General features: G+C 41.3%; 1 protein-coding gene across 7 annotated transcripts in view; it reads left to right on the top strand.

Annotated features, from left to right (window-relative positions):
- Positions 1–13,331, top strand: part of MLLT10 (MLLT10 histone lysine methyltransferase DOT1L cofactor) — a 129,641-nt gene that overhangs the window by 114,036 nt on the left and 2,274 nt on the right. For all 7 annotated transcript variants that reach the window (XM_030940583.1, XM_030940578.1, XM_030940580.1 and 4 more), the window contains 6 exons: positions 1,894–2,048; positions 4,170–4,358; positions 4,769–4,857; positions 4,992–5,353; positions 6,359–6,455; positions 12,015–12,221. In XM_030940583.1, the coding sequence (XP_030796443.1) occupies positions 1,894–2,048; positions 4,170–4,358; positions 4,769–4,857; positions 4,992–5,353; positions 6,359–6,455; positions 12,015–12,221 (1,099 nt within the window). The remainder of the gene's footprint in view (positions 1–1,893; positions 2,049–4,169; positions 4,359–4,768; positions 4,858–4,991; positions 5,354–6,358; positions 6,456–12,014; positions 12,222–13,331) is intronic.

The following is a 13,331-nucleotide window of genomic DNA, read 5'->3' as shown; positions in this document are numbered from 1 at the left end:
ATTATTAAAAATCTCTTAGTGCTATTTTGCTTAGTATAGTTTTTCCTTTTCATTAGTGAAATGGGACTTAACAAATGGTACTAAATTATTTTTAGCATATTATTTTCAACTTTATATTACTCTTTAGAAATCAGCCTGAAATGTAACAGCCTAAATTATTCTGGCATAATGTACTATTTGCAGAGGGATGGCCAATTGTATGTAGCCCATGATGTTTACATATGGAATAAAAACCCCATTTGTTTAACATCTTACAAAAATTTTGTAGAGAAGCATATTAAGGCAGTGTCAAGAACACTAGTGGGTTGTTAGAAGACCTGAGTTGTGTAGCCCACCTCTTGTCACCTCACCAGTAGTGTGTCTTTGGACAAGTCACTAAAACTCCATCCTGTTTCCTCATTTGAAAATGGACCAGGCTTTGACTTCTCACTAGGTTGTTGTGGAGATCATATGAGATATATACAAACACATTGGAAATTCTAAAGCTCTTTAAATGTATTATGTTAGCATGGTAGCTGGAGGTCAGAAATGGCCACACATACTCATTTAAAACAAAAAGTGGAGAGAACATTACACGTTCGTCTTAATACAAGTACTATTTGTTTTAGAAGGGTTGTTTATCATTTGAAGTATAGGTCTAAGACATTTAAAAAATATTCATGTAAAAGGATTGGATTAGGCCGGGCGCGGTGGTTCAAGCCTGTAATCCCAGCACTTTGGGAGGCGGAGACGGGCGGATCACAAGGTCAGGAGATCGAGACCATCCTGGCTAACACGGTGAAACCCTGTCTCTACTAAAAATGCAAAAAAATTAGCTGGGCGTGGTGGCGAGCGCTTGTAGTCCCAGCTGCTTGGGAGGCTGAGGCAGGAGAATGGCGTGAACCCAGGAGGCGGAGCTTGCAGTGAGCCGGGATCGCGCCACTGCACTCCAGCCTGGGCGACTGAGCGAGACTCCCAAAAAAAAAAAAAAAAGGATCGAATAAAAATTGCTTTGGGGGCTGGGCATGGTGGCTCATTCCTATAATCCCAGCAGTTCGGGAGGCCTAGGCGGGAGGAACACTTCAGCCCAGGAGTTAGAGACTAAGCTGGGCAACGTGGTGAAATTCCGTCTCCCCTGCCCAACCTCCCCTCTACCCCCCCCCAAAAAAAAAGCGCTGGGCGTGGTAGCGTGTGCTTTTGTGGTCCCAGCTGCTCAGGAGGCTGAGGTGGGAGGATTGCTTGAACCCGGGACCGAGGAGGTCAAGACTGTAGTGAGCCGTCACTGCATCACAGCACTCTAGCATCGCTGACAAAGTGAGACTATTTCCAGAAATGAAAAAAAAAAAAATGCTTTTGTCTTATTTCTTAATTGTGAAAATACTTGAAAATGAGTAATTTTTAATTTATAACAAAAGGCTGCTTCAGGATTGTTAAACATTTCTTTTTAGTGATATTTGAGATTTTAGTTGTTTGTAAATTCAAATATCTTTCACAGTATTATTGTTCAGGGTTATTGTGATACCAAATATATCAAAGCAGAGTGGTAGAGCTCTTTTCTCTTCTGGAAAATTATTTTTAAGTCTAATTTTGTCTTTCCCCCTTTTGTCTTATGCCATACCAAGTTATTTTACAGCCTATTTCAGAGATTGTTGGTGGTGTGTTTATATTTTCTAGTGGTTTTTAATTATCTATGATGGCTAGCTATTCCCTTGATTCTATAATATTGAGAGGAAGAATGATAATTACTCAATTTTAGGGTAGATTATGGTTTTCTAAATCCAGGAACCCGATACTTCTGGCATAGGCAGCTTGATGTTATAACTCATACAGGAGAAAAGGGATCAGCTTAAGTAAGAAACTGCACTCTCTTAAAAGCATTCCCCTTCTTTTTAACTTGAGAATTGTTTTCAACAGATCCCCTGTAAGCAGCTTACAGATTCGCTATGATCAACCAGGCAACAGCAGTTTGGAAAATCTGCCTCCAGTAGCAGCCAGCATAGAACAGCTTTTGGAAAGGCAGTGGAGTGAAGGACAGCAATTTTTATTAGAACAGGGTACTCCTAGTGACAGTAAGTATTCATTTTCTTACGTGTAAGTCAAGACGGATGGGCAGATGGACAAACAGGCAGATGGATGCAGAAGTCACTTTTCATCCAGAGTAGTAATGGGATTATGATATACATTTCATATAATACAGTGAGAGAAAGTATAAGGTAGTGCTTTAATAGAAGAGATTCTATAGTGTTACTGCTTAGACTTGAATCCTGTCTTTACCTGTTATTAATAGTATAATCTTGGGCATGGTTTTTAAAGTTCTTTAGTCTCCTATTTTTACAATTGGGAATAATAATGCACCCATATCAGAGGGTTATTGTGAGGATTAAATGACATGAAAAATATTAGGACTACTGCCTGGCTCATATATAGCATTGTCTTGGTGCTTACCATGATTATACATATTGGTACTTTGTGTCTCCACTGTACTTTGTTCTTACCAGTTTACTAAAATACATGAGCACTGTCTTCTCTTAGCCTAATTGTTTGAAGAAAACTTGCTCACCTCTGGAAAACTTACTTTAAAAAATACATGGAGTCAGCCGGGCGCGGTGGCTCACGTCTGTGATCCTAGCACTTTGGGAGGCTGAGATGGGTGGATCACGTCAGGAGATCGAGACCATCCTGGCTAACACGGTGAAACCCCGTCTCTACTAAAAATACAAAAAAAAATTAGCCGGGTATGGTGGCAGGCGCCTGTAGTCCCAGCTACATGGGAGGCTGAGGCAGGAGAATGGCGTGAACCCAGGGGATGCTGAGATTGTGCCACTGCACTCCAGCCTGGGCGACAGAGCGAGACTCTGTCTCCAGAAAAAAACAAACAAAAAAAACATATAGTCAAGTATGGCCGGCTAGCTTCTTCATAATTTGGAGGAAGAAGAATAATTACTGAATTAAATCTATAATTAATATATGATTATCATCTGTTGATTATAGAGCATGTACTATATATCTATATTTCAGTATCTTCACCATTTTAAGTATTAGGGCCATGGGTATAAAATGCAGAGTTAAAATAGGTGGTGGTTAGCTGGAGATGTGGCCTTGTCTTAATTTAAGGGAAAAATAGGTGATTTTCATCATTTTGGAGTATAAACTTTTGCTGCTTCATTTTATTGAAACATTTTGCTTATTGTTGGCTAAGTGCCATAAATTGGTATTTTGTGAATGGTAACCTGACAAAAAATGGTAATTGTGAGGAAATTTCATGCCGGGCTAATCCTTTAAACACGATAGCTGGAGGATAGGTTTAGCTTAGTCTTATTCCATCTCATTTGGACCCACTAAGATTTCTTTGTGGGATCTTGGAGGGAAGGGATACAAGCTAAATCCTTGGGAAATGGCCAGATGTGTCTGTACCAGAGGAGTTGTATCTTCTGAAGGCTCTGAGGTCATGTTAAACAAATACAACTTTTTAGTACGTGATGGACACTTCAAAAATCTTAACAGTAACACTCTGTGTTGTTAGTTGGGAGGTCCAAGTTGTGGAAGGAATTGAAGTACCTGAGGTGATGGGGGCCAGACTGAAAGCCAGCCTGTTTACAGGGGATGCGCCTTTCTCCAGGACTGGAGACGTGGCTGGGCGCACACATAGCGCTCCCTGCTGGGTGACCTGCAGAGCGACATGCTGAGCAGCTGGGATTAGGGGCTTCCTGCCAGGAAGTCTGATGGCAGCACTTCGTTTAAATGGAACAACAAACAAAAACATGTGCTCATTATTTTGGTAAAGGGTATTGGTGCGATCCTTAACCATTCTATATATGACTTCAATGAAAAATAGTGACAGGCTCTTGAATTTTTAATAGGCTTTTATTTTGACGAAAATAAAATGTCATCACTTTTCACTGAGAATGGAAAATTACCTGAAGCTGGTGTGTGTTTTTTGGTATGTGGCAACAAAGTTTCCAGAAGGTACATCCAGGAACACTTTGCCTTTGTGCTTATAAAAATACAAACATAGATAGGAAATTTTATCCCACATACAAATTTAGGAACAAAACTTAATCATTTAGAAACACTTTACAGAATTTCTACTGTTCTATTTTAACTTATTTCTAAGGTTACTGGCACTGTGTAAAATACTTAGTCTCATGTGTGTACTTGTCGTTATTAAAAACTATCAAAATGTGTGCTAGTTTTAGGAATGCTAAAGTCATTACACCAACTTCAAGTTGAAAACCGAAGATTAGAGGAACAAATTAAAAACTTGACTGCCAAAAAGGAACGACTTCAGTTATTGAATGCACAGCTTTCAGTGCCTTTTCCAACAATAACAGCAAATCCTAGTCCGTCTCATCAAATACACACATTTTCAACACAGACTGGTAAGTGTGAAAATATTTTGTATCTAAAGAAAATAGGCTTTCAGTGTTATTTGTATTATAAGTAATAATTGGTCACCAGTTATAGGAAGATGTAGAAAAGGAATGATAGGTCGTTTTTGAAGGGCATAAAGAATCCTGTTAAGTGATCAACTTGAATTTACTCTAACTTCCTTAGTCCATAATATAATGGTAACATTTACTTAAATGTCTAATGATCTCATTATTGATTTAAAGTGATGGTATTCAATATAGATTTTTTTTCCTGTTTAGGTCAGTCAGGAAGAGCAATACTTGATATTTAAGTGGTTTTGATACGGGCTTCAGCATAAGCTTTTAAATAAGCCTTTAATCTTATACATAATGTAATTTAATAGGGTAAATAGGTTTCTTTTTGTCTTTTATTATTCTAGCTCCTACTACTGATTCCTTGAACAGCAGTAAGAGCCCTCATATAGGAAACAGCTTTTTACCTGATAATTCTCTTCCTGTATTAAATCAGGTAATTTTTGTGTGGTTATTTTCATCTGTGTGATTTACTTGTAAATAATAGTATATTATGTCAAATGGTTTTAAATTATTTTAAACAGTTTTGCTGTGTTCTTTAAACTTAGTTTCTCTTCTTTCTTATGCTAGGACTTAACCTCCAGTGGACAAAGCACCAGCAGCTCATCAGCTCTTTCTACCCCACCTCCTGCTGGGCAGAGTCCGGCTCAACAAGGCTCAGGAGTGAGTGGAGTTCAGCAGGTCAATGGTGTGACAGTGGGGGCACTAGCTAGTGGAATGCAGCCTGTAACTTCCACCATTCCTGCCGTGTCTGCAGTGGGTGGAATAATTGGAGCTTTGCCAGGTAACCAACTGGCAATTAATGGCATTGTAGGAGCTTTAAATGGGGTTATGCAGACTCCTGTCACAATGTCCCAGAACCCTACCCCTCTCACTCACACAACTGTACCACCTAATGCAACACATCCAATGCCAGCTACACTGACTAACAGGTAAGAAACTTAAGTATGTTTTGGGTTTTTTAGTGTAACTAACAGAGTACCAGTGTTGTCTATGCCTTAGATTGGGGCTTTCAATGTGTTCCTTTGTACATATACCTTAATAAGTCTGCCAAAAATTTTAAGTATATTATACACAGAGTACATTTATTTTTGAAAGATTTAAATGAATTTCACTTTTAGTGACAGCATTAAATATGTTCTGTGCTGAAAATTAATCTGTGATGTCTATTTTTAAATACTAGTTTTTCTTATTTGTATATTGCATTCCTGTATCATAAATTCTGAAGAAAGGTAATATAGTGGAGATAACATGAATATTAGTTTCTTAAAATGTATGTAATATTTTTAATGTTTTAATCAAAGATTTTGGTATCGGATAAAGGTCATTTATTTATCTGAATTCCTAGGAAGTGAGACTCACTGGTTTCACTGTACTGGAACTGCATTTGAATGCTTGTTCAAAACTAGGGGACTAAAGCTATGTTGTTATTAAACATACTTTTGGGGGAATAAATACTTTTAAATGGATTTGCAGTGGGTACTAGAAAGCTGTTTCCTCTAGCTCTCTTCACTGGTGTTTAGTTTTACCATTGGGACCATTAGAAAAGGATAAGTCAAATCAGTAGTATGTTTGGATTCTTTGTTTCAAATATGTGTTTACTTAGTGTGAGTTAAATTATCCTTGAATAATTAAAGATAAATTATTACATATGCCTGTTAGAAACACATGTAAATTTCTATTCCATAAAATAAGTTAGGGCCTGTTTTATAATAAAAACATTTCTTGACAATGTGAATTCTTGTTTAGCTGTACATACATACATATATATATACACACACACACATAATTTGTACATAATTGTTTTCAAAGTGTTTGGATTAAAAATTGTACTTAAGTTATTAAACATCAAATTGAAAAGTTGTCTTTTCTTTTTAAACTTCTAAAAATGCGTTAGAGGTGTGTAGTAAAAAGTAAGAATTGTAATCATTTTTCAGTGCCTCAGGACTAGGATTACTTTCTGACCAGCAAAGACAATTACTTATTCATCAACAGCAGTTTCAGCAGTTGTTAAATTCTCAACAGCTCACACCAGTAAGTTCTTTCTTTTGATAATATTTTATTAGGAGCATGTGTTCTAAGCTGTAATATTCAGTGTGGGTATAGATTTCTCCTTTGTTAAATAACATTATTGAATGCATAATCCAAAAAGTTTTTCTTGCCATGTGGTATACAAGCTGTGATACCTGCAGTGATGTCACATTCACTCCTGAACTTAAAAGCGACAGGGCACGTGACATGGTGCTGCCATAGGCTCTGGTAACACAGTGCCAAATGAGATGTGGTGTGTGTTTTCCCGGAGCTTCATTTTGATACAAGAGATGGATGGACACGATGAACGCTTTTGGTTCTGATAAATGCTGAGAAGAACAAGGAAGTGGAATAAGGGGGGAAGAGCATAGGGAACCAAGGACCATTTTATATAGGATGGCCCTGCCTCTGCAAGGGGTGACTTTTGAGCACAGACCGACATGAGAGCTCAGGAAGTATGCCACAGAGAGAAAGCATGTTGGAGGTAAAGGGGCAGCTGCTCTCAAAGGCCTGGGCGTGCTTGTGTGTGGAAGAGGAGGCAGCAGCAGTGTGGTCAGGGTGGGAGAGGTCAGAGCCAAGCAGGGAGTCTCAGATGATTGCATACAACCTTTCTTGGCTGTTGCAAGAAATTTGGACTTTATCTTGAATATGATGAAAAGCCACTGGCGATTTTTAAAAAGTCTATTACGGAGAATTTCAAGTGTACCAAAAGTAGAGCGGAGAACACCCTGAAGACCTGTGTAGTCCTCATTCTCTCACCCAGCACTGATAATCTCAGTTTTGTTTATCTTATTTCATTCTCCATCTTTTTCAGGATTAAGAATTGGAGGGATGGCCGGGCGCGGTGGCTCAAGCCTGTAATCCCAGCACTTTGGGAGGCCGAGGCGGGTGGATCACGAGGTCAGGAGATCAAGACCATCCTGGCGAACACGGTGAAACCCCGTCTCTACTAAAAATACACAAAAAAACTAGCCGGGCGTGGTGGTGGGCGCCTGTAGTCCCAGCTACTCGGAGGCTGAGGCGGGAGAATGGCGTGAACCTGGGAGGTGGAGCTTGCAGTGAGCCGAGATTGCGCCACTGCACTCCAGCCTGGGCAACACAGCAAGACTCCGTCTCAAAAAAAAAAAAAAAAAAAGAATTGGAGGATTTTGAACAGAATAATGAAATAATGATTTATATTTTGAAGGATTAGTTTTGCTGCTATATGAAGAACAGTCTGTGTATTATAGGGTGTGGGGAAGTGAAGACAGGCAAAAGTGGAAACAGGGAGGGAATGACCCAGGCAGGAGACATAGGTGTTAAAATAGTATGGGCTGTGTATTGAAAACTGCCTAGAATTGTGGTATATATAGTTATATTTTTGAGATGGAGTTTTGCTTTGTCGCCCAGGCTGGAGTGCAGTGGCACAATCTGGGCTCCCTGCAACCTCCATCTCCTGGGCTCAAGTGATTCTCCTGCCTCAGCCTCCCACGTAGCTGAGACTACAGGCATGTCCCACCATGCCTGGCTAATTTTTTTTTTTTTTTTTTGTAGAGACAGGGTTTCACCATGTTGCCCAGGCTGGTCTTGAACTCATGACCTCAAGTGATCTGCCCTTAGCCTTCCAGAGTGCTGGAATTACAGGTGTGAGCCACCGTGCCTAGCCCAGATGTTTTGAAGATAGAACCAACAAGACTTGTTTGCTGGACATACAAGAGAAGAATTCTGAATGGTTGGATAGTGACTTTTACTGAGATGTGGAAGAACAGAACCCAACCAGTTTTGGAGAGAAAAATAGGTGTCATGGACACACTAAGCTTAAAATCCCTTTAGATGTGCAAATCAAATGGAGATAAGACAGTTGCATAGTAGGTGTCTGGAGTCCCAGGCAAAGATGCAGTTAGAGATAGAAATCTGGGGTTAGTGCTGCACAGGTGATGAGAGCCGTGAGATTTGATGCAGACTCCTAGAGCATGAAGACTGAGTCCTGGACACCCTAGAAAAGAATAAGCCAGTAAAGAAAGGCTATTGAGAAACAGTGGCCAGTGAGCCTAGACAAGGACACTGGCATCTTAGGGGCCAGGTGAAGGAAATGTTTCCAGAAAGGGAGGAGTCAATTGTGTAAAATGCTTCTGTGGTAGGGTAAGAAAGAATTGACCAACCGTGAGTGGTGGTGCATGCCTGTGATACCAGTTAACTGGGAGGCTGAGGTGGGAGGATCACTGGAGCCCAGGAGGTTGAGGCTGCTGTGGACGGCAGGGACTCTTTCTTAAAGGTTGTCTAGAGACTTTTTTTTTTTTTTTTTTTGAGGCGGAGTCTCGCTCTGTCGCCCGGACTGGAGTGCAGTGGCCAGATCTCAGCTCACTGCAAGCTCCGCCTCCCGGGTTTACGCCATTCTCCTGCCTCAGCCTCCCGAGTAGCTGGGACTACAGGCGCCCGCCACCTCGCCCGGCTAGTTTTTTGTATTTTTAGTAGAGACGGGGTTTCACCATGTTAGCCAGGATGGTCTCGATCTCCTGACCTCGTGATCCGCCCGTCTCGGCCTCCCAAAGTGCTGGGATTACAGGCTTGAGCCACCGCGCCCGGCCGGTTGTCTAGAGACTTTTTACAGTTTGGGTGTGATAAAAGTAAAAACCCCATTAAATGGTTCAAAAAAAAATGGGAGGGAGAGGAAGTAAAGATAGCATATGGGCACCTTAAGACATGTCACTTTGGAAAGCAGAGGAAGGGGAAGGAGGAGGCGGATGTGGTAGTACCACGGGCAGTTTCGACTCCTTTTGAATATGACAGCATGTGTGTATGCTGATGGGACATTTCTGGCATAGGAGAGAAGAAAGGTGCTAGCAGAGGAGGAGATGAGAACAGTATTTCACTGCACCAGCAGGGCAGGCAGAACTGGAGGTGGGTTTTATGTGGAGGGTCGAAGCAATCCCACTTTCAATGCTTCTGATTTTCTTAGAAGTAAAGGGAGGGAGATGGGTAACTGTTAGAGACAGGGGAGATGGGAAATAGAGAACTTGGAGAAGGGGAGGAAGTATGGACCGACACCCAAGTGGGGTTGTGGCTCAGGTGCAGGGCAGGGCAGGCCTGGCCCTGTGGACAGTCATGGGGCTTCCTCTAGACCCATTTCCCTAGCACTCTTCATGTAGTTGGGCTGCTTGGAGAATGATTTTCAGTCTGTTTTTAAGAGTGGTGTTAAAGGCACACTGCATATAAGTGTATATAAATTCTTAAATGCTGGCCGGGCACGGTGGCTCATGCATGTAATCCCAGCACTTTGGGAGACCGAGGCGGGCAGATCACAAGGTCAGGAGTTTGAGACCAGCCTGACCAACATGGTGAAACCCCGTCTCTACTAAAAATACAAAAATTAGCTGGGTATGGTGGCGTGTCCCTATAATCTCAGCTACTCGGGAGGCTGAGGCAGGAGAATTGCTTGAACCCGGGAGCTAGAGGTTGCATTGAGCCGAGATCACACCACCGCACTCCAGCCTGGACGACTAGAACGAGACTCTGTCTCAAAAACAGAAAAAAAAAAAAACTTAAATGCTGACACTAAGATTGGGATCTTGTTTTTCTTATCTATTGCCTCATCTTAATATAAGTACTAAAACTCCATTTGTTTGGGTGTCTTCCTATTAATCAAGATTTTACTCTAATAATAGCACGTGTAGATGTCTCATTTCCAGAACATGGTTAAGGAATTTTCAGCACAAATTATTGCTTGGAGACCATGAGGACTAAAGGACTGTACTTTTTCCTTCATCCGCCAATGTTGTGGGCTAAAGTTTGTTCATTTACAGGGATCAAACGATGTAGGTGAGAATTTGTTGGAAGCCTCCGCACAGCTTCCGCCCGACACTTTTGCTTGACCCTGCTTCCCCCAGATGACCTGCATGGTGCTAAATCCAGTGGTCAGTTCTCATTCTTCATCTTACGTGACCTGGCAACAGCATTTGACAGAGTTGATCACTTTTCCTCCTCCTTGAAACATTTCTTCCCCTCAGCTTCCAGGATACCACATCATCTTGGTGTCTTCCTACCTAACTGGTCATTCCTCTTTAGCATCCTTTCCTGGTCCTCCTCTTCAGCCTCTTGAGAGTGCCCAAGGTGGGATTCAGTGATCTCCTGTCACTGTCCTTAAATAGCATCTCTGTGCTGATTTACATCTCCAGCCAGACCTCTCTGTGGAGCTTCAAGCTCCTGTAATCCAGCTGCTCATTCAGTAGCTCCACTGGTTTTTTGTTTTTTTTTTTTTTTGAGATGGAGTCTCGCTCTGTTGCCCAGGCTGGAGTGCAGTGGTGCGATCTCGGCTCACTGCAAGCTCCGCCTCCTGGGTTCACGCCATTCTCCTGCCTCAGCCTCCTGAGTAGCTGGGACTACAGGCGCCCGGCTTAATTTTTTTGTATTTTTAGTAGAGACGGGGTTTCACCATGTTAGCCAGGATGGTCTTGATCTCCTGACCTCGTGATCCACCTGCCTCGGCCTCCTAAAGTGCTGGGATTATAGGCGTGAGCCACCATGTGGGGTCTCCACTGGCATATCTTAAAAGACATTTCAAACATGACGTGTCCAAAACCGAACAGCTGATCTTCCTGCACAGCCCTGCCCCACCCATCGTTTTCCTCACCTCAGCTGATGGCAGCTCCATCCTCACTCTGACACCCCACATTGACTCCATCCTGAAATTAGACTCTTCCACTTCTCAAAACCTTCCTATTTTACTATGAATACAAGCCGAGCTGGCCATACCTTGCCACTGCAAGCTCTGCGTTCTTCTCACTTCCTCCTGGCTCCTTCCACCCTCCCCAGGTCCTTGCTGCTACTGGATCCTGCTGGACCTGCCCCTCTGGAGGCCCTTGGCACTGCCTGGAAATCCCCACCCACCCCCCATATCCGCTCAGCTAATTCCCTCATCTCCAAATCTTCATCCAGATGTTAACTTCGCAATGAAAACTACCCTGGCTAATCTGCTTAAAATTACAACCTGACCATTAAACCCTACTCCCTCCAGACTTTCTCATACACAATTCTGTTTCCCTTGACGCAGAGCAGTAATCACATTCTAACGTTTTCATTTATTTGCCTTTCCCTGCTCAATGTGTTTCAAGCACCAAAAGCAGTGCCTGGCACCTAGTAAGCGCTCAGGAAATCTATAAATATATGCTGCATGGAGTATATGCTTGCTGTAAAGAGTGGTCTGTAACTGCGTCAAGAAAGCACCCTAATGACAGGCAGGAATGGGAACTTTAAAGTTGTTTTAAGTTTGGAAAAGGTTTGACCACGCATGATGCATTCAAATGTCCACCTGGATTTCTCTAAGCTGCTGCATTCCCTCATTGATCATCACGGATAACCTAATAGAAGTCTCCTATGTGTGTCCTGTTTTAAAAATAAGCTGTTCACTGAAGATATTGACATTTTATAGCAGATAGTTATTATCTAGTGCAGCATATTTTCGTAGATATTTGTTTTCTTTCTTAGCAACTATCTAATATTAAAGGAAAGAAAACATAAGGCAGATTCATCTGACTGCTGAATTCTGTGCTTGGGAACTCATTTTCTCTCACGTTTTTCCCTAAGGAACAACATCAAGCTTTTTTGTATCAGTTAATGCAACATCACCACCAGCAGCACCACCAGCCTGAACTTCAGCAGCTGCAGATCTCTGGACCAACACAAATACCCATCAACAACCTTCTTGCAGGTACACAGGCACCCCCACTTCACACAGCTACCGCCAACCCATTTCTCACAATCCATGGAGATAATGCAAGTCAGAAAGTAGCAGTAAGTATGTTTTCCTTACTACATCTAATGAAACAAGAACTGTATTGAATAATCAGAGATGATCGTTTTCCAGCCTAATTTTGTTCCCCTGATCATTTCTTCTTAAAACCTGTTGCTTTTAGCAGATGGATATTATAGGCAAAGGATCTAAGCCAATTTATACATCCCCTAAGTGTATCAGTTTGAATTTGCACATTAGGTTTTAAGGCTGTTTTATAATTCAGCAATTTTCAAGATGACAGTATATTTTAGTTAGCAAGTCATATGGGACAATCAAATCAAAAGACAATGGTTGGTGCTTTCTGAGAAGCTTTGTTTAGTTATAGAACCAGTCTGTGTAACTTGAAAATATTTTTATTTTACTCTAAAGTGCTTTTTACTGATTAAGTATATTTATTACCAAGATTCATACATACATTTTAGGGCACACAATCCAATTACTCTACCAGATTACTTTAGAGAAAGTAAATCAGTCACATCTGTAATGGAATTCAAATTTTTAGTTATTTTCATGTAAGTGATGGCATCTTACCCTTTCAATGTGAAAGTTAAATTAAAAATGGATGCAGGAACAGTATTCTACACATACAGGAGAACCCATTTTAAGGCCGTTTCTTTCTATTAATTCTCCCCTTCAATTAGATCTACTTTACTGGAATATAAATGTTTCCCCTAAATTCCAGTTCAGGGCAGAACCCTGTTAGAGGAAGGCTATGGGGATGTAGAATGGAGACTGGACATCAGGAAAAGGAAGAAGGGAGAGACTGAGGTGGGAGACTTGGCAAATGAGTGTTCAAAGTTGCAGTGTTTGCTGTTTCCCGTTACTTTGAAAATTTTTGTTTACTGTGCTTTTAGTCTTCAGAAACTTTAGTTTGTACTTAGTAATGAGAATTATTCAAAATAGAGGATTGTTTTTCATGAACTCTTCAGTGCTTTCTGTTTGCCCTCTTGTCTCGCCAACTTCCTGTCATCACACACGGCGTTTACCTCTCCAGTGTTCTGCTGACATGGGCAATTTTCAGTGATTCTGTATTGAGTTCTTTGGTAGCATTTTTTCCCCTTGTGTTTCACAATTTTTTTCTTGTGTTAAGAAATGCACTAATTACAAAC

This window comes from Rhinopithecus roxellana, chromosome 11 (assembly GCF_007565055.1).
Source record: "Rhinopithecus roxellana isolate Shanxi Qingling chromosome 11, ASM756505v1, whole genome shotgun sequence".
In the NCBI taxonomy this organism is placed as follows: Eukaryota; Metazoa; Chordata; class Mammalia; order Primates; family Cercopithecidae; genus Rhinopithecus; species Rhinopithecus roxellana.
The sequence above is the reverse complement of the archived record's forward strand: the minus strand, read 5'-3'. Positions and strand labels throughout refer to the sequence as shown.